Source organism: Fistularia commersonii, chromosome 32, assembly GCF_037954325.1.
Source record: "Fistularia commersonii isolate RoL2024-O1a breed Wild chromosome 32, RoL_Fcom_v1.0, whole genome shotgun sequence".
NCBI lineage: Eukaryota > Metazoa > Chordata > Actinopteri > Syngnathiformes > Fistulariidae > Fistularia > Fistularia commersonii.
Genome location: NC_141315.1, coordinates 3,654,541 through 3,680,136, shown reverse-complemented (window position 1 = coordinate 3,680,136; position 25,596 = coordinate 3,654,541). Strand labels below are relative to the sequence as shown.

Sequence of the window (25,596 nt, the reverse complement as noted above, 5' to 3'; positions counted from 1 at the left end):
GTGAATGAAATCTATGTTTCAAGTCTTCTATCAAAACAGAGGTGTTTGATAGATGTTATCTTTCTGATCCAGGTCTGTGCTTTTTTTTTTTCTTCTTCAGCCAATCACATATCATTGAAAAAGAAGTAGTAGAAGGGGGAAATGATGATCTGGACTTTTTTGACAATGGAGTGATAGCCCATCACATCTAGAGAGATCAGACCGTGGTTTATATCCACAGATTTGAACTGAAGCCCCAAACACATTACCTGCCTTTGAGTATTAGCTCAATAACAAAGTAAAGAATAAAAATTATACACACACACACACACACACACACATATATGTATATATATATATATATATATATATATATATATGCGTGTGTGTTTTTAATTTTCATAATGACACTATTGGCTTATGAATAAAAAAATGCACTTGCTGGTTTAGTTGCCTTTCTTTTACACTACTTGTACTATATGACTCTTCTACCGGGTACTTGACTCCACCCATTGTTCTAGACATATATTGACCTGAGAAAGTGCAGACCTTTAATATAAGACAAAGTAACTTTTTCAAAAGAGTTGAAAAGGAATAAACCCTTGTGTTTGAATCAGTTTACACACACACACACACACTCACACTCACAGATATAAACACTTGAACAAACTTCTGTATATATACATATGTATGACATTATATATATTTATATATGATATGATAGATATGTGCAGATTTGTTTATTCTTCCGTACCATTGCTGCAAGCAGTAAAGGACTCATTGACTTTCTAATGATTAGTGGTCAGGCCCCCAGTTCATGATTGTACCAGGGGTTTGGCCTAGCCACTGCTGCTAGCCTCTGGCCACTACCGTGCACCACTATCGACTCACCCCCAGCCCGTTCTCTCTTTGGCCTGCTGGCAATGTGTCAAAGCCCATTAGCACAGAGTTCCGCAACTATAGAGAGGCATCATTTTAGGTTTATCTTTCTTGCTCTCTTCTTCTTTCTCTGCTGCTGTCTCCACTGTCTACCCCTCTCACTCCTTCTCTCTTCGTCTCCTCATCCTCCTCCGCCCTGCTAAAATGAAGAGAAAAACACAGAGAAAAGAGAGTAACCTTTGACAAGAGTTGTTCCAGTTGTGGTATGTATGGCTGTGTATTGATCTGCATTGGCTTTAGGAACTATAGAAAGAAGACTCTGTGAGTTGCCTCTGCTTTCAAGTCCCACACATTTTTTTCTGGGCCAAGACAAGAAAGTTTTAGATACATGTTGACCTCCTTAGGTCCCATAAGCTATGGAAATTTGTGTGCAGAAAAGGGTGGGGTGTTAGAACATGTATATGTTTGAGAAATAAACAAGTTGAGAAATCCATGATCCCACATGTAATCTTCTATGGTATTAATTTCTGCTCTTGTTTTTATTTATTTATTTTTATTTATGTGTGTATTTGAGAGAACACAAGGCAAACGTTTTTTTTTTTTTTTTTTTTGTACTCCAGTGTACTGTGTATTATGAATAGTACAGTTCTGCTTGCTGGGTATGACCTTTTGACATACTTGGTTGTGCCTTTCAAGTTATTAACCAGCATAGCCACTTTATCCATATAACTATTTTAGACAGTGGAACTTTGTTTTTAAAAAGCTATGCACGAGTTGAATAAGAAAAGATCCTCACACACACGCACATGCACATACATTCTTTTTGTCATAAACTCCATTTCCCAAGAGAGAAGTGTCTGTCAAATATTTTGTCCAAACAATGGGAAATCAGTTGAAAACCAACAAACAAACAAACATAATCCTTTTCTGTCATTTCTCATCAATCAATGTAGCAGCAAATTCATTATTTATTTATGGAATTTTTGGAAGCTGTATTTAAATAACGCAGAGTATTATGAAGCAAGGGGGGTGGGTATGAAAACAATAGAATGACAACCACACCAAAATCACCTGAGGGCACTTGCCAACACATCGCATCAGTGTCATCCTGCCTCGCTTTACCCCTGTAGGCTCACTGCTCTGCAGGTAGCAACACATTCACACACACACACACACACACACACACACACACACACACACACACACATATTCTAACATTGGATGAGGAGTCTTGCACACTAAAATACACAGTGGTATCAGTGGTCTGATAGATGGGATCTGTTTTCTTCTGATTTCCACTTGTCAGACAAGCGTCACATAAAACCCAAACACAAATGAAAACACAGGTATGAAGCACATCTCAACTTGATGGGACCTTACAGTTACCTCCTCATCCATCAGGAGCTAAGATACTCAGCTGTCATGGACCCTGAATGAAGGCGTTTACGTGTTGTTATCAGAGCATTTGGGCTCTTAATGTATCTAGTTTGTACATGAGATAATGGGTTGGGCAGTCATACTAGTTAAGGTAGTCTGTGACAGACTGACACACTTATGTTGAAGGTTTTTAAAATGTGCACATTCATGAATCAGCTTATTTTTCCCACCTGCTTGTTTTGGTGGTCACCTTGGCATTCATTTTACAATTCACATAAACTTAAACACAAATAGAAACCTGTGTATTTGCTGCTTACACATGATGCAAAAGCTTCACCTTCCAGTTGAACATCTGGTCTACCCAGAAAGAAAGAGCTGTTCACTTAACTCCTGAATGTGTGACAGGCAAAACACAAAGAGAGGCAACTTGTCCAAAAACACAAAAAAACACCTTATCGCCCCCTTCCTAGCCAGACAGGAACAGCCTGTACTGAACCACAACAAAAACAAGGGAGAGCCCACCTTTTGTTTACTATTCTCAAAGGTGCATCACGGGCCAGGCCTGGTAAGGGATTGTGACAGAGGTGATGTCTAAATTAATGATTCATGCTCTTTCACATGGGCTATAGTACCAGACCTGAAATATTAATGACAGTTGCAGAATAAATTTGATTCCCTTTTCTCTCTGATTATAATCCACAGGCGTGCTCACACACATGTTTATTTATGCCCTGGAGATGAGGAACGGGGGTCACTATCAGGAGTTTTTGTCCACATGCACGAATACACCGCACACACACACACACACTTTTTCCCTCTACTTCTTGCCACTTGCACTTGTGTATCGCCTCATTGTTTTGCAATATGTACATATTTTTCACGTGTGGTGGGCGAGTGGGCTATACATTATACATTATATGCTTGTACTATCTCGGTATGATATACTGTATGAATACTGTGCCGCTACCTGCCAGGGGATTTGTTTGTTATTTTAATTAGGCGAAGGGTTTTTTTTATAGTCTTTTTTTTTTTTGGAAGATCACGACCTTATTGGAGAAGAGAGGGTAATGAATGCCTAACAGTGCTCCCAGCTTTGGTAATTTTAGATCTAGTCAAGAAATCAGACTTGCAAACTGCGACAGCCTTCTAGTCAGGTCATGCCAACTTTGGATTAAGTAACTGCATTAATTGGGCCTTTTTGGAGCATTTTCAGTTTCACTGGTGTGCAACAACAAAGCAAGTGCTTAAGCTGTTTTTTTTTTTTTGTTCGGAGCATAGCTGAAGGTCAGCAATCAAATCGACCCATTTATTGGCTGTGACCACCTGACATCTCCACAGTAAAGTGAAGTTTGTCTGTCATACAGCCTCTTCAGATTTTGTTGTTCCAACTCAGATGTCAGTGTTTTAAACCAAACTCAAAGTAATGAGGCCGGTCCTGCTGCACATGCAACAATCAGCTTTCGGTGTCTCACCATGTCACTGGAGATCTGTATCTGACTCCTTCACTTCTCCTGTGTCTTTTGCACAAATTTGTTTTTTGTATTGATTTTTTTTTTACCAAGAGTAAAACAGATACTCACTAAAACTGCCTGTACTCAAAATGTTTTTAAACTAAATCATTCATTTGATAATGTTGTCTGTTGAAGAAAGTTTATTTCGGTAACAGTTGACCCCTGTGTTCTATTGAGAGGATTCCCGGGAATGCTTTGCTTTGCTGCTTCTTTTACTCCGGTTGTCAATGTTCTTTGACCCAATTATCTTTTCTTTTTTTTCCCCTTTTTCAATTCACCATTTTAATAGTAGAAGCTTTGACTGTAAAGGTTAAACACATGTAATTATGGTATTTTTAAATTTGGTATACTTGGTTCGTACTGTGTGTGAACATCACATCAGATCTCCCCAGTGCAGTGGGTGGTGATGGTCTATGTGTCTACTTGGTGATTCGCTAAAGTATACTTACATTTTCAACTCCTTAATTTCAACGCGGTTCATTTATATCCCAGTACATGTAAATACTCTTGTACACTTGCTATACATCTTGGGATTTTATTTTGTTTTTCACTGGTGTATTTGCTACTTTTTGCCAACCTACTTTTAAATGTGTTTTAAGTCACTGAAAGGGATACAGAATCTAGAATTGGGTAAATGAAGTTTAATCTTTTTAACCAGAGCTTTTACAGAGCTGGTCTTGTATGATAACATGTAAAAAAACATGTGTAAGCCTTCACTTCGATCATTTGAAATAATATTTTGCTTATTGTTTCAACTCCAAATCATAGATTATTTGATTGATTTTTGATGTCAACGAAAATGTCACATTTAAATTTAAACGTTGATCGAGGGTTCATTGATTCGGCAACGGTTGAAGTTGTTATTTTCCCGCTACCGCTGAAGATGGTCCCTTTTTTTAGGTGTTTGTTTTTATGAAATTTGGACACTGCCCCATATTTTTGCAAGTCAGCTATGTCATTTCACACTCATCTCTCCAAATTTTCTTGGATCGATGGTTATCTGATACTACATCATGTCCTCTTAATTTACAACCAGTCTTTTAAATTAATTTATTTTGATTTGATTATGTATTACCAATAAGTCTATTTAATGAAGGAAATGTGGTAAAGCTTTGTCTGGCCGTGCCACAGTGCGCTCACCATGGTGATGTGACAGCAGCCGCGTCATGGTCCGTTTATTTATCTTCCTATGCAAGTAGGCATGAATGGCTTTTCTCTTGTCTGACTGAGCCTTCTGTACAAGCATATTTGTGCGTTGATGTGATATTTGTGCAAACGTATATTTGTGTGTGTCTCATCCTAATGATGCACCCACCCCCTCCGCATCGGGTTGTCAGCATGGTGCTGGTGACTGTCAAACACACCGCTCTACCCCCTCCAAATTTTGCTGAGATGGGTCATTTTTCAGTGTCGGGACACAAAATTCACATTGGCACCAGATAGCCAGGACACATTGGTCTCATTATTCTCTGTTTGCAAATGTTCGCTTCGCACAGAAATACAACTTGACGTGTACAGAAGCCTTGTGCTGGAAACCCATAGCATATCTCAGCGCTTTGTTGCCATTAGCCTAATTAAACTGCATTGCTGTGCATCTCACAAGGAGGACAAGTGTGAAAGAACTGTCTTGCTCAAATCTAGAGTGGTATGATAGTTTCTATTCATGAGTTTGTTTTTATTCCAATTTAGAAATGAAACTGACAGGGAAAAGAAAAATCTATAGTCCAAAAAGGAATGTTTTAACTCTGTTAAAAGATACTTACTCTTTGCTTTGTAAGAGAAGGAGACATTCATGCCAAATTTGATTGATTCCAAATTTAAGTCTGCACAATGTCTAAAATTGAGGTTTAATTAAGTATCCTTAATTTTTTTTGTCTTATTTTTTCTTGTTCAGACCATTGACAAATATTCCCGTTACCCACCCACTCTGGCGAGCATTCCCTAGTCTTCCCTGCCACTTGACAGGTTCAAGGAATGTGTTGGTAGACATTTGGCAATGCGGGGTAGCTGAGGTCAAGGCTTGTGCTCTGGGAGTGTAGTATTTTAATCTGGGCTATTTGTAATGACAGGCCTCCTATGAGGAAAGAGGAGTGGCAGGTTGAGAACCTCTGACAGGTTTTAATCGCTGTCAGAAAGGTAGCTGAGGAATGTGCCAGCTAGCCCTCCTCCCCCTTTCTGTCCTCTTCCAATAGCCTCTGTTCTCTGCTTGTGTGTATCTCCCTGTGCTCCATTTGGACCGTCTCTGTTAAAAGTTGTTTGAGGGTACATTCCCTCCTCCTTTTTTGTTGTCTTTTCCTGCTCTTTCTTTATTTTGGCTCCACTCCAGGAGCCACTACCTGCCAGTTTACCCCCACACCCGTCGCAGATCACACTTCCTCCTCCCTCCCTAGTCCTGTGGACAGTTGTTCACATTCTTTGGGGCATAAAGACTTGGCCCATATTTGTGTCGCATAGTCATTGGCAAATGTCCCTGTGAACTGGCTATGCCAAAGCAAATATGCGATGAATGAAGTGATGTGAAAGCTTTATGATGGAAGCATGCTGTCGATCTTCATTGCATCATTTTTTTCTGGTTTTACATAACTCGGAAGACCTGTCTGTTGTGGTATGTGCATGGACAATGATAAGAAATTGTGATGCCATGTAGAAACCAAATTGTCGACTTGCAAAGCAAACAAACAACCGGTGACAGAGCATTTGCTCTTCAATGTACATGAATGGTTCAAAAATACTGTCGTTCGTCTAGAGCGCCGACAAGCGGATAATATCGTTTAGACAAATGTGTGAGGTCCTCCTGATCGCCTAAAGAGATCGCTCACCTTTCACATTCCACGACATGTCAGATCATGTCAGAAATACAGTGGATCTCAGTCATTCTTGCAAAGTTGTTGTCAGCCGGGGTTATTCTTCAATCCTCTTGCTATAAAGTGTGGCATTTTCTAGATGTAATTTCAGACTTAAGTGATATTTTTGTTGTATGTTTGTCAAACAGCTTTCTCTGCAATTGTCTCATTTGCAATTTTCACAAAATCAAATTTGGAATAAGATTAAAATGTATTGATTTATAATATTTAATAATTTGATTTTAAGACCGCTAAAAATGATTTCATTTAGCGGTCTATTTTGAATCTAATTCTAAGATGACTTTTTTTTTTTTTGTTCATTATTCATTTCACTGAATGACTGTATTGTTGTGGTATAAATGGAATAAAACACAAGAAATGTTTTTTTTTTTTTTTTAAGCCCTGGTCAATGACAGGATCATAAGCGAGCAAAATCAATAAATAAATAAATACATAAAAAGTACCTCAAAGAATCGTGATGGCCTATAGAACTTTCCAGGTTGAACTGAAAGTTGCCGGTCTGTCCCTGCTATCCTCTGGCACAGACAAGGGCAGCAAGGCTCTACCCAGGTGCCGTCTGTGCCATTGGCGCTTAAGCGAGGTGAAGTTGGCACACTTTGGGCATGGCTGTGGCCCCTTCTTCCTCAAAGGCTTGCCTCATCTCCCTTCTTTCCCCTCACAGTCCCTGCTGCTCCATAGCCCAGGGAGCTCATTAGGCCAGACTTCCTCTTCATTTAATCCATTTTTCATAGCCTAAAAAACAGTCCCTGATCTTAAAAATCCTGGCTAATTTAAGCCTGGATGTTGGGAAAAGGGGTGAAAATATCATGAAAAAAAACAGACTTGTGCATGCTTTTTCACATTTCTGATGTCAAAATGAAATGTTTTATTTTTAGAGAGTACCTCTTTGGCTAGAGCGGGAAGATGGACTACCTGCCATAATGGAAACATCTTTGGCAGGGTTTAGGTACCATTCAACGTCTCTCAACCTCATTGCCTGTTGTCAGTGGGTCTTGCGGGAGACCAGTGTATTAACTTGGCCTAATGAAAACATTGGTAATAACATGCTCACTCTCAGTGTTCCTTTTAATTATGCATCTTCAACTGGATCGCAGAATTCCCCTGCAGACTTCCAGCTCCATATCTCATGGATGTGAAGTTTCATTTGTAATGGTGGGACGGATCCAATGATTTACGTAGAGACTGAATTTTCCAATGCTTTTTCTCAAGCGTTTCTGCTCTCTGAAACAGTTAAGCTCCCTTAACATTTTGCTGTTTGGCTCACAGTTACTTATTGCTGCAGGAAACTTGCAGAGTATCAGCATTGAGATTGGTGTGTCTCAAAGTATACTTTGGGAGATCATTTTCAGTCTACATGTCAACCTTGTCCATATAAACATTGGCAAAGTCAAAAACCTCAAAAGTTGGCCAAGGCTTGTCCTTTATCTCTCTCCAGGAGGACAAAGAGGCCTCTTTTTTCCTCCCTCTCTCTCTCTCTCTCTCTTGAGGAACCCATCACAGTATTGTTATACCTCCCAGGTATAAAGTTTTGACTACTGCCTGTCTCCTCAGGCTGACACTTATTACACCAAAGGTCTTTTTAGGGGGAGGGATCGAACGCAGTTGAAGGAAAGGCGATAAAAAGAGCTGCTTACATATCTCACTAACGGATGTGGGGGAATTGCTAAGCAGTCTCTTCTGCCCTCTCGTTAGCCTCCATGATGCTTGGTGACAGAGGTGAGGCAGGGAAAGTAACAGTGGGTTGAGAGGGGGAGGGTCACTGCCCCGAAGGGTTTCATGCAGTGACCGTGCCAGGCCGGGACCCTGTGCCACTGTCACCGATGCTGCCTCTGTCAGCGTGTCCTATGCCCCTGGCCACTGCAGAGAGGGTGCAACAAGGGGCTGTCATGCGTCGGTCTCAATTACAATCAGAGATGGAGCATGCAAGGGCTGCCCACTGCTGCGGCTCATATTTATTGTTCCATGTGGATATTGTTTAATTATACTTTGCTTCCTACTTAATAGCCTAATTTTGCTTCTATTTTAGTTGATCTCTAATGAACATGCATAGTGGAACAATATTACACATGCAAATGTGTTTACCGGTGACAATATTTTTATTATGCAGACTGAAAAACAATAAATTCCAAACATATGAGCACCCAGAGAACACAGATCTCCTTCGATCCCAGTGGGGACAAAATTTGTTGCGGGGCTGCCTGAATGCCCACAAATGCATGTTTATTTTTTTTTAAAATATTTAAAAAGTGTTTTTGTCAAAGCGAGATGGGATGGAATTAAAGATATACAGAATTATGCAAACTGACTCAATTTCTGAGGTTAAAGAACAAAGTTGAAATCATAATCCAAATTTCGGAGTACTTGTAGTTGTCGCAGGACACTGTATCATCAGTGGTCACTCATTACATTCATATTCTCCAGTCCGAATTTTGTGTCTGGAATGTGTGTTCCAAACCGGAGGCCAACAAAGTGATCATCCTTACTAGCTTCATCTACAGTATCTCACATAACCTCTTCCTAAACATATTTTTGTTGAATTTTTCCACCTAATTAACTCCCATAACCTTGCCTCTCTCCTGACCTATTTTGCAATGTGTTGCAATCTTGAATGGCATGTATGGAAGTACATTCACAAATACAATGACCTTGAAGGAGAAAAAAAAGGACCTTTTTCTCTTCTGGCTAATAAAAGTCAAGGTTAATGAGGACATTTTCACCATCTCTATATGGAAAAAGCCCACAGTTAGCGATCGCCTTTCCAGTTGCTAATTATTTTGTTCCGAATGACGTGTGTGACTTGTATTACTCAGTTAAATATTAAAAACAGAGGACTTAAATTAGACAACGTCTCCAAGGCAAAAAGGAAGACAAGGTGACAGGTTAAAAAAGGAGTCGACGACTGAGTTGACAACTGAGTTATGATATATTCTTTATGAATAATTAATTTGATGGTGCTCTGGCCCCTTAGAAGTTAGATAAAATTAGTTCTGGCGTGCCTTAAAACCTAGATATGCTTCATTAGTGTGGGAGAAGGTGACATATGTGTGCTGTATTCACCAAGGTCTGTTTGAGGTAATGATGATAAACAGGAAACATCCTCTTACCCCAGCATTTTGGAAATCTGTTGTTATAACCATGTCAGGTGATCTCTGGGTTTCAAGTCGTGCTGACTAACATTTTATTTACCGGTGAACGAAGCGTGTTAAAGCTAAGGGTTAGTTGAAGTGATCCTTAGACCAATACAAAATGGGTCAGATTGGATGATTGTGCTTGTTGAGGTCAGTAGTGGAAGACCTTTATTTTTTGGTGTCAACCAATCGCCACAATCCTCATATCTATTGTACTTCGCTTGTTTTATTGTCGTTCTATTGAGTACATTGTGCTGCCATCAACTCTTTAAGATGAGCCTTTCAACAGGAGTCTTTCAAGGATTGGATTCTTTAAAACCTGTTCCTTGAAAACGAGTATTACTTGTAAGGGACAATGTTAAGTAAACACAAATAAACCATGTGCACTGTACACAAGTGTTTTGACAGCACCCACATATGCCATGTTTTGTGTATTCACAGTGGCAACGGACAATAATCTGCCTTCAACTCTGTGGCCCTTGTCATTGTTAAATAAGGCGCATGATGTGTCCCTTTTTTTGTGTGTCCCTTCTGTGCCTTGACTTCCCCCTATAATAGAAGTATTATTTTCCTTTTTCTTGTGCGGTGGTATTACCCTAAAGTGTAGACAAACTTCTGTCTGTGTGGACTCCCAGAGCTGCCACAATGATGCTATGTGTGATGGTAACAGGCTCCGCTGTTGCCTGCTCAAATGAAATTGTCAGAAAGCCCCAGATTAGCCAGTACGAATTTTATTTGAAATACAAATGACAGAAGTTATGCCCCTGTATATTGTGCCAGGCCAACTTTGAAACTCATACATACATACTGCAAATATGAATATCGAATTGTAAAGTTATGACATTGAAAGGAATCTTCAATAATAGGGCGATACGGTGGCGCAGTGGTTAGCGCTTCAGCCTCACAGCACGAAGGACCCTGATTGATTCTGATAAGAGGACCTTTCTGTGTGAAGTTTGCATTTTCTCCTCGTGTCTGCGTGGGTTTCTTCCGGTGTCCTCCCACATTTCAAAAACATGTAGCAGGTTAATTGGAAAAAATTGGGGAAAATTGCCACGAGTGAGCGAGTAAGCGAATGTTGTCTGTCTTCTGTGGCCCTGAGATTGACTGGCGACTGGTGTACCCCAGCTGGTATAAGCTCCAGCATCCCCCACGACCCTGACTGCTGGATAAGCGACAGAAGATGGATGCATGGATCTTCAATAATATCATTAGAGATCTCTTTTATATACCCTGGTTTCACTGTACAAGGTTTGCAATGAAATTTGGTCCTAGTTATTATTATTCCTGTGGGCCTCATAATTGGCTGCATACCAAACACTTCTATGGACTCAGACCCACAGCAAATCAGAGTGAAGGAAAATGAAACGCAATGAGCAGATTGGAGGCTGAGAATACAGTTTGAACAACCAGGGTGAGTGAAGTGTTTATTTTAAAATGCCCCTGTGATTGCCTAATACTGCATCATGCATTTCTCCCCTCCTCAGCACCTATTGGCCGGTCAGAATATGAAATCCAACTTTTCCAAGATCCCTGGCTGTGACTGAATCAAAATAATAAAACTATTGGAAAGGCTGAAAAAAACATTGTGTTATTTCTTAGTATTGAAATGTCTTAATATTGAAGGTCCAAATTGAGAAAACCGCAACTAAACTTTGCATTACACATTTAGCAATCTTAAACGAGGCCCCAGTAGGAATTAAGGTAGCTCAAAGTTCTATGTATCTCACAATTTTTTCAATTTGGACAGTGGAATAACATTTTTTTTGCCAATATCAGTCACCAGACATGTGTTTGAAGACCCCCAACTTTTGTTTCCCACCATCACGTTGCATTAACCGCCATCAGGTTGGGGAAAATTGAGCGAGCCAACAAGAGACATAAATGCAATTTCAAAATAACGTCATTGTTAATTTTAGAATACTTATATCAAATTTTACTTATTTGCACCCTCGTCTTTGCCAACGTTTTATTCTTTACAAAATTGTGTCAGGCTTCAAAGAAATAACAGTAGTCAACTTAGCTTGATGTTCCTCCGCCAAATATCAATAAGAAAATGGAACACAGAACGGTTTCAAGCATCAATAAACTGTTTAAGATTATAATTACTAGATTGAATACCTCAAAAATGAGCTCTTGCAGTAGTAAAGAACTTTTCTGTCTTTTTTATGTGTAAAACCAGTCCCATTACAGCCAGCTCCAACAACCAACAATGCCCTATCCTTTTATTTTTGCATTTTAGGGAGCCTTCTCTAGCTCATGAATCAAATTAATGAATTCAGAGTTTAGGGAAAATAATCTTTAAGTGTTTTCAACTGCCAGATCCTGTCATTGCAACCACTTCTAATGGTCCGTGCCTTCCATTCAAGCTAATGTTTGATGTATCTCTTTCATGCCCCACTTTTTTCTTCTATCGCTAAATTACCGCAGACAGCCCAGTGTCCCCCCAGATTGTTTGCTTGTTTTCAAAACATGCTTGTTTTACATATTACTGACGTAACGGGGATTCATTTAGTGAGCTGCTGATGGGGGAAGGGCGATAGCGGTCCACTCCTTCCTTATATTCAAATAGGATATGATTAGGAAATGGGTTGCAATCTGTTGTAGCTGTGAAAGTGCTAAAGAATGTGAAGGACTTCTGAGAACCTTCCAAGTGATGCCAAAGTTTTATGAAAGTAGGGAGGATTTTTATGTTCAAAACATTTGATACAGAACAGCTGGGAAGGAACAGCCAGGGTGCAGAAAATGTCACGTTGTCAATAGTGTAGACACGAGCCCCGATGAAGCGCTGATCAAGGCGGCTCCTTCATGTGTACATCACTGTGTTCGCATTACTTCTAACTGACACTGAAAGTGGCTTTGGGTGGGCGATTCCAAGGAGGCACATTTAACAAACGATTTTATTCATTCAAGCAACGAGGATCTATTCTGACTAGGTGCTGAGAAGAAATAAATACTCCAAGCCCTCCCTGGCACTCCGAAGAAAAATAGTAAGGGGCTCCCAACAGGCCTTGTCAAAACATGCAAATGAGCTTGATTTTGACATGTGCAATTAAGGTGTTCAAATTTTGGACATGTTAATAGAGGAGACTGAAGGCCTCCCCCATGTCTTCGCTAATCATGAAGCGAGTGTGTGCGCGAGTGCGCTTTCACTCCCCCATCTTCAATTTTATTGCCGTGTTAGATCTCCTTTCTGTGTCTTTCACTGAGTTTGGGAAGATAGGCAGGGAAGAGCTGCCCGGGGTGTGGTGTTGTAGGGATAATTAAAAGGCAAGAAATTTGTGTTTCGCTCTTTGATATGCCTGTCAACTTTCCGATTAGAGACATAAATGCCTTTCATCAACGGTAATGCAATGATTAACGCGCCTAAACTGTTGAAAACGAAACAGGAGGAACGTCAAGTTTACCCCCTTACTTCTTCCTTCTCTCTCTGTCTTTCTCTCCCTAAGTCTATGTCCGACAAACCGGCAAACTTTTCTCCTCACTCACTTCCAGGGGTTGTTAAATCACATGGTGTGTTTGATTAAAACAAACTGACATATCCTTTCTTTCCAAACACCCCAGTCTTTTTATCAGAAGAGCTAGAATTGACTCGATGGGCTCCTCTCTCCTGGACTATTTTAATACATATTTTGCAAGTTGTTTTGTTTCTTTAAACCAAATTTTAAGATGAGGCTTCAGTATGGTCGTTAAAGTTTCAAAACGCTCGCGTTCCGTATCGGTCACATTTCTGCATCTTTTTCACATGTGACGAGCAATCGATTTCAGGTGTATTTAGTAGTATTTGCATATTATTTTTAGTAGAACTGTGGCCAGTAAAATTGTGTGACATAGATGTCAGCGCTATGAATAATGTATTCAAAAATCAGCTCATTCAGATATGAGCTTTAACTCTGCACTTCATACATTTTTTACGAATTTGACCAAGTTTAATCAACACGGGAAAAAAAATAATTTTCCTGGTGCTGGAAATGGAATTAATGAGTCCACTCTGTTTGGACGTCACAATTGACACACACTTAAACCTATACGAGCTGAGAATGTGTGTATTGGCTGACCAGCCATCTGTAGAAATTCGTCATTTTTGTAATTGAAGACCTGAAAAAACACTGCTACTGCCCACACATTGTTTCATGTGGAGCAATTGCAGCCAGTGCCCAAGTCCATTAGTTTTCATTTGGATGGTTCAGTAAGACTGGTTGATTAAGTTCAGGCAATTTGCTTGTAGAAGCCTTCGCTCTTTACTCACCCCTCCTGCTTCTCAGCCCTCTGCCACCAGCAGGGTTGTCGTTCAGGTTAATTTAATCTGGTTTGTTAGACATTTTAACACAATAGCTTTGTGGCTGTCAAGATGCTTTGGCACAGTGCAAGGTGTTTGATGTAGTTTATTACGGAGCAACTTTGCATATGAATGTTCCTGGATTTAATCATAGCTATTGCAAACACTGTTTACATGTTTATTAAATTAAGTCAACTGTATGGTATAAGTGGGCAGATCACAGTATCCGCGTACAAATTTACAAATGATATTACAAAAGAGGTAGTCCCTTTCGTTCTCATAATTTTGCAGCGAATGCAGGTGAATGGGATATTGCCGTTAAAAAATGTAAATCTGATAACGTGAGAATTTGACTTTGAGACTGAGGTGAAAAGGGGGTGGGATTCTCAAAAAGAGGCAAAGTGCAGCTTTCAGCTCTCTCCACCCTGGTTCATTTTTAAAGGAATGATTCTATTACCAGCTGTTCTCCTACAGCCTGGTCATTTATACCCATTAAACCTACGTTTTATCACCCATAAGACCCTCTTACGTCTCTCCATCCACCAATTGTCCATAATCAGCCATTTAAAGCGGCAGCGGAAATTTATTTTGCGCTTGCTTCGGTCTGACGGACAGGCAAACGATGTGGGGGTAAGGAGGGACCGGGCAGGAGAGAGGGACTTTTTCTATGGAATGATGAATAGGCCAAGTTGAGTGGCTGACTAACAGAGATCTGTCTTAATCAGAAGTGATTTGTCTGAACAGGAGCTGTGCGGGGTCAGGGCACAGACGATGAATAAAACAGAGCCTGGCGGAGTGAAGAAAGGCCCCAGAAATCCACCCTGACTGCCCTCAACCACTCTTACACATACAAGGGGAAGGGCTGACGCATGGACTAATTCAGGATGGACTGCCGTAGCCTTGCTCTTGCCCGGAATATCCAATCTCTGGCCACGCTTAAGTCGGCTGCAAGAACACGCAAGTGTTCCCTATGCTAGAAAAGTGCACGGTTATTGCTAAATTTTTCATTTTAGTGCAGAGAAGGATCTGTATTAATATCAAATAAAGTCCAGATATGACATTAGTGCACATCTCACTAAACATTTGTGGACTCAATAAATCATTCATTTTGATAGAACTATTCCAGGTTGACATGAGATCGTTTGTTAGTATTATAAGCAAGCTGTCATAACATTGCTGAACCACCAGATGCTATATGCCCCCCTTGTGACCGAGCAGTTGGCACCTCTTTATTTTGAGCTAGAGCTGAGTGCGAAGGCGCTAGCCTCATGGCCTGTGGGCTCAGCATTACAAATACATCCCAGTGTGGGTACAACTTTGATGGAGATGATGAAAGTGTGTCACCAGGCAGTTGTAGACTTGAAGTCCTCAAAAAAGCTTCTCTGGAAGTATACAAAGACAGGTAACTTTATTCACCTGGGAGTCGCAGGCATAAAAGTTGACTGCTGGTGTGTGTGTGTGTGTGTGTGTGTGCGCGTGTGTGTGTGTGTGTGTGTGTGTGTGTGTGTGTGTGTGTGTGTGTGTGTGTGTGTGTGTGTGTGTGTGTGTGTGTGTGTGTGTGTGTGAGAGGGTAAGTGAGAGAGAGAGATGGAGAAAGCAATAGAGGAAAAGGTGTATGGCTCATAATTTATCAGGCTCTTCTTTACTTCCCATTGGTTCCATATTCTGGTTTGTCAGATTGTGTGGCTCGTGTTGCATCCAAGTGTGTGTGTGTGTGTGTGTGTGTGTGTGTGTGTGTGTGTGTGTGTGTGTGTGTGTGTGTGTGTGTGTGTGTGTGAGAGGGTAAGTGAGAGAGAGAGATGGAGAAAGCAATAGAGGAAAAGGTGTATGGCTCATAATTTATCAGGCTCTTCTTTACTTCCCATTGGTTCCATATTCTGGTTTGTCAGATTGTGTGGCTCGTGTTGCATCCAAGTGTGTGGGTGTGTGTGTGTGTGTGTGTGTGTGTGTGGTAACCTTCAAAAAACGGTCTCAACCGCCTAATGAAAAGGAACTGTGCTGGGGCTCGGAGCACACCAATGTCGGGTCTTGTACCCTTTCAGCTCAGGGGACAGAAGGAGCAAAGCGCAAAAGAGTGACCGAGCCCTCGGTGGGTCCAACTCTGAAACAGATCCTGTAAAATAGATGATGTGTGCAATTAAATGTGTCCGTGTGATGGGAAAGTTTAGGGCTGTAGCTGTTATTGATTGTCGGAGCTGTAATGTCTTGAGCCAGGGAGCGCTTACACCGAAATGTGACATTCATTACGTACCTTTAAATGTCTTGTTAGACCTGTCAGTTGACATTCTCAGAATAGGACATAAGAAATGGACCTCGCTTTTTATTGAAAGTATGACAGAATCAGAGCAGATGTAAATATTTTGTACCTTGATTTCCTCCAGCTGTTTTTGGCTGATTTTGCCTTGCTTTTTCAGCTTGACAAGAGTATCTTTTTGAATCCACCAGCTAATTTAATCATCTATTACGTATACGTCGCAGCCGTCTTGTCAATATTAAGCAAACAGTGGAGGTGAGCTGAGAGAAAATCAAACTAGAATGTGTAGTGCGTCAATGGAGTTTCTGGAATTTTTATTTTATTTTTTTTAAATACAATTCTCCCCTCAATCTAATTTGTGCCTTCAACTTTTCTACACTAATTATTTTCTACAGTTACATTAGAGGAATGAGTTCAATTAAGGCTCTCTAGTGCTGGTGTGAGTGTAATGTAATGGAATAATGGGCTTGTTAAATAGACCTTTGGGGATGGGGATCTTTAACAAGTGAGTCAGAGCAAGGCCTCCGGGCCAGCGATATTTAAATTGTTAATAGCTGTTTAAACCGGAGGAGAATATTTTACTCACTAACGAGCAACAAGTCAGGGGCAATGGCAGGAAATTATTTCTCCTCTCCTACATTGTTGTTTTACCAATGTTAATTTTTCCGCTCTTAAAAGAATGCCCCTCACATTTTGGTCTTGGTCATAAACTGTGCATTCATTTGTTGGTTTAAATATTCAGTCATACTGGGTTTTTTAAAAAAAAAAAAAAAAAAAAGAATCCAGCAAAGCTATTGGCAACATCACCTCTGTGATTGATAAATATGACCATAAGAATATTCAATTAAAGCTGAATTTTGAGAATTCTAAGACAGAAACCTTGACTAACCAAGAGGCTACTTATGATCACGAAATCCATGTCAAATGTTTTTGATTACTGTAAACAGCTTTATTAATCCTTCACATTCAAGGTTCCAAGTTTTCTCACTTTTCTTATTTTCAAAGCAGGGTTACATGGAGCGGTGGGCAGTTTGGCTTAAATATGATAAATGGAGATGTAGGTACATGCCAGAAAATTAGTAATACAAGGAAGGAGGCGTGGTAATGACAATAAACACCAAGTTGTCCCCTCAGATGTGTTGTGATTACCTGTACGCAGTCGTGCGTGGGGATATCGGCACAAAAAGCTCAGAGAGATTTTTGAAGGGCTGCTAAGGAACCTTGATGGTGACACATCCAAGAAAATGATTTATCTTAACAAGCTATGATGAAATGTTTTTCATTGCTCTTATCTAATGGATATCCATCCACTGAAGAGCCCTGTTTGAGGAGATTTGTTGTCTATAGCATATGATTTCTTGTGTATTAAATAACGAGAAATTCCTCAGCAGCTTTAATGATAATGGTGCTTTTTGTTTATGCTTTGGGGATTTGTCCTTTTTCTTTTGAACAGTGTTACTGATAGTTTTTCCGTCTGTATTGTGTGATTTTAACCAAAAAAATGTGCTTGTCTGATAAAGATGTGTATGTATGTCTCCTTTTCTTCAACAGCTGCTTCATTGGTCAAGGGCAACTCTTTGCATGTCTGTTAGAAAAACGTACGTTTCAGCCACGTGCACGATTATTCAAACCATGGTTTCATCTTCTTATTCCGATAGCGCTAATACCGTGCTCTGTAAAGCACCTCAGGATACAAAGAAGTCTCGTGTCAACACCGTGGCACCATTCTTTTCCTCTAAAAGGCATGTTTATTGCCCAGATCGTAATTTGTCCTTCTGTTGTTGTGCTTCACTGTTGAGAATAAACATGAAATAAATATTTTCCAATAGGAAGCATGATTGGCTCCAAACTTGCCGAGGCAGAATGTCTGTGGAGATTGTCCAGCACTTTGATTATTATTATTAAACATTACAGGGGGGCGTGTTTCCTTCTCCTATTTTTGTCTTTTTACACATGATGAATGTTTCAATAATGTGCTTACCATAAAAACAATAAAAGCTCCGCTATGGAACTTGTCACATTCATTTATTTGGGAGAAAAAAATCCAGCCCTGGCAGAGAGGGATGGATGTGCTTATTCGTCTCTTTAAAAGAAGCTTTCCGCTACAACTACCTCCCTATTTCTCCCTTGTTTTTCCTCAGTGGGGACAGGGGAGGGTCTGCATTTTTATGGTTATTAATACCTGCACTCAGTCTTTTAATCTGCCCTATTCGTCACATGTGACTGTCTGACTGCGCTGTTTAATCTGGGTATCCTTCAATCTGTCTCATCCTAGATTAGAAATTAATAAAGGCAGGAAAAGACACATTTGAGTGTGTTACAGACTAGGGGGGTAAAGGGGTTGGGATGAATTGGAGCCGAGTGTCGTTCGCTTGACAGTACTCTCTCTTTTTTCTACCTCTCGAAGATCCCCTTTCTCTGTCTCACTCTCCGCCGTCCTTTCTATTTCTCTCTCGTCTCTTGTTTAGCTGCCAGATGTAGCCCGTTTTTTTTTGCACAACCCCCCCCCGCCCCAAACAGGCGCTCAGCACGTGGGCCCTTTGGTGTGCGGCACCTGTGTAGTGTAATACAGTCAGCAACTGCGTTGTTTATTCCGGATTTGTTTGGTGCGCTTGAAAGCCTGTCTTTGATCCATGCAAAGATTCTTCACTTCTTTTCCTTTTTTTCCTGATTCATCCTCTGCCTCCCTCATTTTTAAACGCTAATGTTGTCGCAGTATGGGTACATTGATGGCAGGACTGTTTTTTTGGAGGTGTTGGGAGGAAGGGGGGGGGGTTGTTTATTTGGTTTATCTATTTTAGCTTTCTTTTTTCATCCCAACCCAAGGGACAGGAGAATGACAGTGACCACTGACAAGCTTGTCAGGTGCCTTGTCGGGGATGTTTTATAATTGTGCGTTAATGTGTTTACATCTGCAACTGACGGGAGGCATTTAAAAAAAGATCGGCTTAATGAATATTGCATTGGCTGAGTGGACCCCGGTGGCAGGCAGGATGCTGGGGTATTGTTGCAGAGAACTTTGTCTGTTTACTTCAGCATTTTTGCCAAGGTTTCAAAAACAATTCCCACTGCTACAGTAAAGTAATATCTACCTGCCTCATGCTCCATCTACACTTTATCGGTGTATAGAATAAATGCTGGCCCCTCACTCCTGATACTGAATGTCCCTTTTTTCTTTTCACAATGGAGGGACATAGTTTAGGGAGAGATACTCTACATTTCAGTTATGGCTTTGTCTGAAAGCCCAATTATAGCCCAGTATTCATTTGGGCTTCAGGCCTAAATAATGATTGTGCCATGTGATTAAATGTGAAGTTAACTTGTGTTCCTTTTGGTTTGAAGGGTCTCTGGCAACTTCATCTTCTTTGAGTGTCCGTAAAACCATATCTTCACTCCTTATCTGCTTCTTTCACAGAACAAGTGGGACAAGAGATTCTCAGCAATCTTCACAGTGACCGTGAGAAGATCCAGAGAGCCAGGGAAAGGGTGAGGGAGTGTGTCTGTGTGCGTGTGTGTGTGTGTGTGTGTGTGTGTGTGTGTGTGTGTGTCTGTGTCACCGACATAGACACAACGTACACAGTATTTCATTTCAATAGTAGCTGAGTTTGTTTTGGTCGACCATCCTAAAGTTGCCAGGTCACATGCTGCGAAATCATTTATTTGTTTTTGTTCACATTCAAGTATCTCTCTACTTTGAATGAGGTTTTGCGATTAGCTTCTTTTCCAGTTACCCCCTTTTAAATTCTCACCGAGCCTCAGAGAATACCCCGAATCCTTACCACTACACTTCCCTTCAACCTGACGGTTGAACAGACAGGTAGGCATAGACGAAGAAAACCAAACACAGGAAGGGGGCCCAGCCCTGACGGCCCCCGCAACGCAGAATGCTTAAAGATCACAACAAGGCAGTGGGCCTCGCACAGGCGATTTCAAAGGAAATCAAACATCTCCTTTCAAAATGGTCCATAGTGTCTACTGAGAGTTTCTGTGCTTTTTTTTTTTTTCTTTTTCTGTCTCTCTCTTTCTTCCCATGAGTCTTTGTTGAACCCCCATGGCATACACAGGGCTTTAAAGGCATTTTGTGGGACATAAGTAAAGTGAGAAGAAGCTGCAATATAAAGACACAGATTTGAAGAATTGGTTAACAGCTGTTTTTCATTAAAGAGGCACAAGGTAAAGGAGGTATATTTTTAGGATAAATACAACAAAATAGCCATAAAAAGACACCTGTCTATAAACACATATACAATAAGAATAACCGAGGGAAATATCTTAAATATATTTCTAAATGGCTGGATCTGTATCACTGAATAAATATTGTGCTCAGTTTTTTTTTTAATTCGTATTTTAGGTTAAATTCACACAAAATTAATTCCGAGCATTTAGTTTTCAAAAAGCGTGTTTTTTTTTTTTTTTATATTTAAAGTACATCATCTGTTCAGCATCTTCTCTGTAGGTTGGATTCAAATTATTCCTCCATAAAAATAATTTTTGCATAAAATATGGAACCATGTATTATATGCATTTGTATATACATGTATGTGTGTAAATATATGTACAGATTTACATATATATGTGTGTGTATACACACACACACACATATGTATTTATATATATCTAGCTAACTTTGTCACGGCTTATCGCCATTTAGTCTTAAATAACATACATATTCATGACTATGATTTAATTTTTTGAGGATAGATCAGAAGCTTCCAGTGTTCAGAACACAGTTTCTTCAAATTGATGAGTCATAACAAAAAAATATTGTGAAATAACAAAAACCTCTGAGATTATGTTTTTTGCTTTTGTTTCGTCAGCAATTGATTCAAAAACTCCGAACACTCTACTTAACGTGCCCTTCTACTATAGATCGTACAATGAATAAACACCGACATACTACGCTCGTGCGGAACAGTGCGGTGTTTGTTTAGAGAACGTACCGATGTAGTGGTAGAAGGCTGCTCTGCCCCTTTTCTCCACTCAATGAAAGCTAATCTGTATTGCTATTCAGTTACTTACACACACACACTCACTCACTTCCCAACTGCACTAGGAAGTCAGTTGGTATTCATTCCAGGTTAAGGAGGAAAAGATGAGATTTGTTGGGGGGTTGTGGTGAGAGATTCCGGGAGAGATATATTTGGGGAGCGAATGTGAAATATCAGGGGGACAGATCTCTGGTTGGAGGCAGACATCAGGCAACTCCAGGACTTGTTGTTTTTGCCAGAGGTTCCAAACCCCTGGTCCCCCACCTCCCACCCTATACCACATGGATCCTGGGCTCTGGCAGCTTGCACACACCACCCCAGGCTGCCAGAGGGTACGAAAGAAGGATGCGAGAAAGTGAAGAAAGTAGCTCTAAAGGAGGACAGGAAAGTCAGGGTGAAATACAGGCGAAAGTCATGACTGCAAAATGAGATCCACTCGAAAGCAGAAGCAGTGGCGCTCACACCAGAGAGGGCATATGAAAGTGTGCAATTAAAAATAGAATACAGTACAGTATATCACACTGATGAAAACATGCTTAAAGGAAAAAGAAAAGGAAAAATATAAATGACTTCCTACTGTCTTTGGAGAAGAGAAAAACACTGTGGAAAAGCCTTGTCCTCATTCTCCCCATCACGATGCTCCAGACATGCGACTACAGGTAGATGTTACTGGCAGCTTCCTTAGTGCGGTGTCAGCGTTTGTGTACCGACACACTTGCATGGTGCCTGCAACATCTCTGACATTTTCTTTTATTCCCTCTGCCCAATAACTGATAAAGAGATTGGAATGAAAACCTTTCTCTGACCTATTGCCGAAAAAGAGGATGGCAAGAAAACAAGCTATCCAAAATAATTAGCCCTGAATATCATACGTAGTTGTTTTGAATGGGTTTTGTTAAACATATCAGAATAAAAACTTCTTTCACCCTTATCGGGGCAAGCGGAATTTTCTATATACAGATTGAAATGACTATGCGGACTAGGACTTTTTTGATCATTTATTTGTTTTTATTTACTTGTCTATCAGGTGCTCCAGTAGCTCACACATACAAAAATAAGTTTTTTGACAAAAACATCAGCATGTTAACTGAAGCCAAGTGATATGTGGAGGTGTGTTTTTTGTGTTATTGGAGCCTGGCACATGGCTTTCAGAGCAGCAGAACACAGCTTAACCTGTCCTTTGTTGTTTCTTGTCCTTCCAGCTGAGAGAAACAGACGCCAACCTGGGCAAGAGTTCTCGCATCCTTACCGGCATGCTGAGAAGGTAAGAGGCAGGTAGGGACCCTGTTTCTTCACCTCTGTATGCACTGGGCCTTACCTGTGCTGTGCTGCGCTGTGCTCTGCTTTGCTCTGCTGTGCTGTGAGCCAGCTCTGAGTCATCATCCCCCTCTCATTGCCTCCTGCTCAACGTAAGATCATACTGATTATTTTGATATTTGATATTTTGATAATGCTTTTGCCAATATGAAAGTCATCCATGGCTTTCATTTGGATCGGTTAAAAGCCCATTTCGTACCTTTTTCTAGATTTACAGGACTGTCTCAGAAAATTAGAATATTGTGATGAAGTTCTTTATCTTCTGTAATGCAATTACAAAAACAAAAATGTCATACATTCTGGGTTCATTACAAATCAACTGAAATATTGCAAGCTTTTTATTATTTTAATATTGATGATTATGGCTTACATCTTAAGAAAACTCAAAAATCCTATCTCAACATATTAGAATATCATGAAAGAGTCATTTTTACATTTTTACTGACAAAAATATCATCCTTACTGAACATTTCAATGAAGAACTGTCATACAAATATCAGTCATTTTCTTCTGTTGCATTTGTTGTAAAAGAAATTGGAGGATAGATTGCACTATTAAGGAAACACAATTTTTCCCCAACATTTACACCAAAACAGACTATACAGAGTCATACAGAAATGTATCCAGGATTTTGCTCTCAAATTAATGATAAGAACTTAAAATGGAGATTAATGCACAGATGATTAGATGGGTTGATAAATCAATCATTGAATATGTTTATTATATTTCAGTGAAACATTACAGTTAAGCATGCCTTCTGGTTACTCATTTGAATCAAAATTTTATGCAAGATTTCAATTTTTCAAGTTTCTAGTGATCTACATCTTGTTTCTGGGGCTCCCACTGTAAATTTCAAATCTTGTTCAACGGGTTCATTTTCCGTTAACTAGCCTACTATAATGCTTTGTTTAAAGCATCCACGGTGTTAAACATAATGCACTGAAGCGGAAGGCTGAAGAAGAGGAGCATGTCTGTGCTATTTTCTCCTCCTTTGTTTTCAGCAAATAGACTTAAAATGCATGTCCAACTTGCAATCTTTGTCTTTCCTCTTTCCTACTTCACGCACAAGGAAGCCGCCACCAATCACCAAATTCAAACATATATAATTCAATACTTCTTGCATTGACTGATGCACCCGTCTCCTAATACACATACATGCATCCAGACATGAACATGTGCACATGCATGCAAACACACACACACACACACACACATACATGCACACACACACACACACACATACATGCGCACACACACACACACACACACACACACAATAATGTCTTGTCACATCTCCATTTTATAAAGTGCCAGCCCCTGAACCATGACGCCATGGTTTTGTTTCTTGCCCCTTCCTTCTTTTTTTTTCTTTTTTTTTATGTCTCTCTGTCGGCCCACTGTGGATTTTGATTAAGAGTAATATGTAAATGACAAAGACTAAATGTAAAATCCTGGGGCCAGGAAGGAAGCGCCAATTGAAATAGATGCTTCAGTGCCTGTAGACAATTTGGAGGGTGGCTCACAGGGCGGCCGGCGGTTACTAGAGAGGGCAGGCCTGAGGAGTGCTGTTTCGCCGGCTGTAACCAATATTTCTGCATATGTCTCCATTTTGTCAAGTTTGATTATGGGAAGAGGAGGAGGATTGCAGGGGGTGTTCAGCTTGCCTGGCATGTCACCCAAAGCTGTCCAGAAATCATTCATCATTCCCTCCTCCTCTCCTCTCTTCTCCCCGCCACCCCCTCTGGTGCAGAAGTAAATAACACACACTTATTTCAATATTATCATATTAATGTTAAAGTTCAGCTGTCACCTAATGGGAAGACTTAATCAGACATAGCATTTTAAGAGGCAAGCTGCCAACGCACCCCAGCCCCCATCTTTCGAGCCCCCTCTTTACGTGCCTTACCTCTTCTGGTTAGCGCCCTGCTCAAATCAGGATTTATGAGGGCTTTCCAAACTGGGGCCCGGCGACGAGCCTCTTCTACTACCAACCGCCTTTCTGCTTGATGGAGGCAGAGCGACGTCCACCTTCACCCCCTTCTCCGCAAAACGCCCCCCTCTTCCACTTTCCTCTCTGTTTGAATAAATGAAAGCCTGGTTTGTTTTGTAAGGTTCTGGGCTGGAAGCATCAAATCTAAAGTAATTTATATCTAGAGATGGAAAACTGAGAGCAACAACTAAGTTCAAGATGGTTCAGTGATATCTAACCCCCCCGCAATTCTTTCTCATTTCCCCATTCATTTCATTATTTGCTTTACTGGTTTGCCGCCTTTTGATTAATAGCATATATATGTATATGTGTGTTTCTGATGTAAGTGCAATTGTAGTTTCTTTACACTCTTGTGGGGTTTAGGGGGTGGGTGTTTTGCCAGTGTTCACGTTCTATTAAACAGCTGTATCTGTAGCGTATTGCTTTAAGTCTACCTAGAGTCTGCAAAGGACTTTTATAAATAGACATACCAGGTTGGTTAACAAATGTTCACTCATTTTATCAATTTTTGTTCATTTGTTGTTTAATTATTGAACTTAACAACCGGTTGCATTCAAAATCAAAATATCTCAGGCCTTTAACAGTTTTACCACTCAACGATATATTTTTATTGTTGGTGAGTTATGCCATTAGGCAGATATGATAATGTTATTGTAACAGTCAATTGTGTGAAGGTTAATTCATTGTGGGCTACATTTGCTGAAGCTTAAAGTGTTTTGACATAAATGACTTAACAACTTTCCTATTTCCTTGATGTTTTTTTTTTTTTTTTAAACTCAGACCTTGTCGTGAATAGCGTCTGTGGTCTAGTGAGTATCACCCCAGCTGAGAAACAATTAGACACTCATTAAACTAGCTGTCAGGGTTCAAGAAAGCCAATTAACTTAAAGACTCTTTTACTCAAGACACATCCCTAGACGGACACATCTCAAATAGCTGTTGCTTTGTTTGAAAATCAATCTTTACAAATTCCTCATTGCGAAACAAAAATGAGTACTAAAATCGTTCCTAGCGTCGGTGGATTGGCTGG

At 40.2% G+C, this 25,596-nt stretch overlaps 1 protein-coding gene across 2 annotated transcripts in view; it reads left to right on the top strand.

Moving 5' to 3' along the window:
* The window catches only part of vti1a (vesicle transport through interaction with t-SNAREs 1A), a 116,773-nt gene that overhangs the window by 52,376 nt on the left and 38,801 nt on the right, over positions 1-25,596 (top strand). The window contains exons 7-8 of one of the 2 annotated variants that reach the window (XM_086139559.1): positions 19,687-19,757; positions 22,462-22,523. In XM_086139559.1, coding sequence (XP_085995685.1) covers positions 19,687-19,757; positions 22,462-22,523 — 133 coding nt within the window. Of the gene's footprint in view, positions 1-19,686; positions 19,758-22,461; positions 22,535-25,596 lie in introns of both variants that reach the window. The other variant, XM_086139560.1, reaches the window with a different exon arrangement.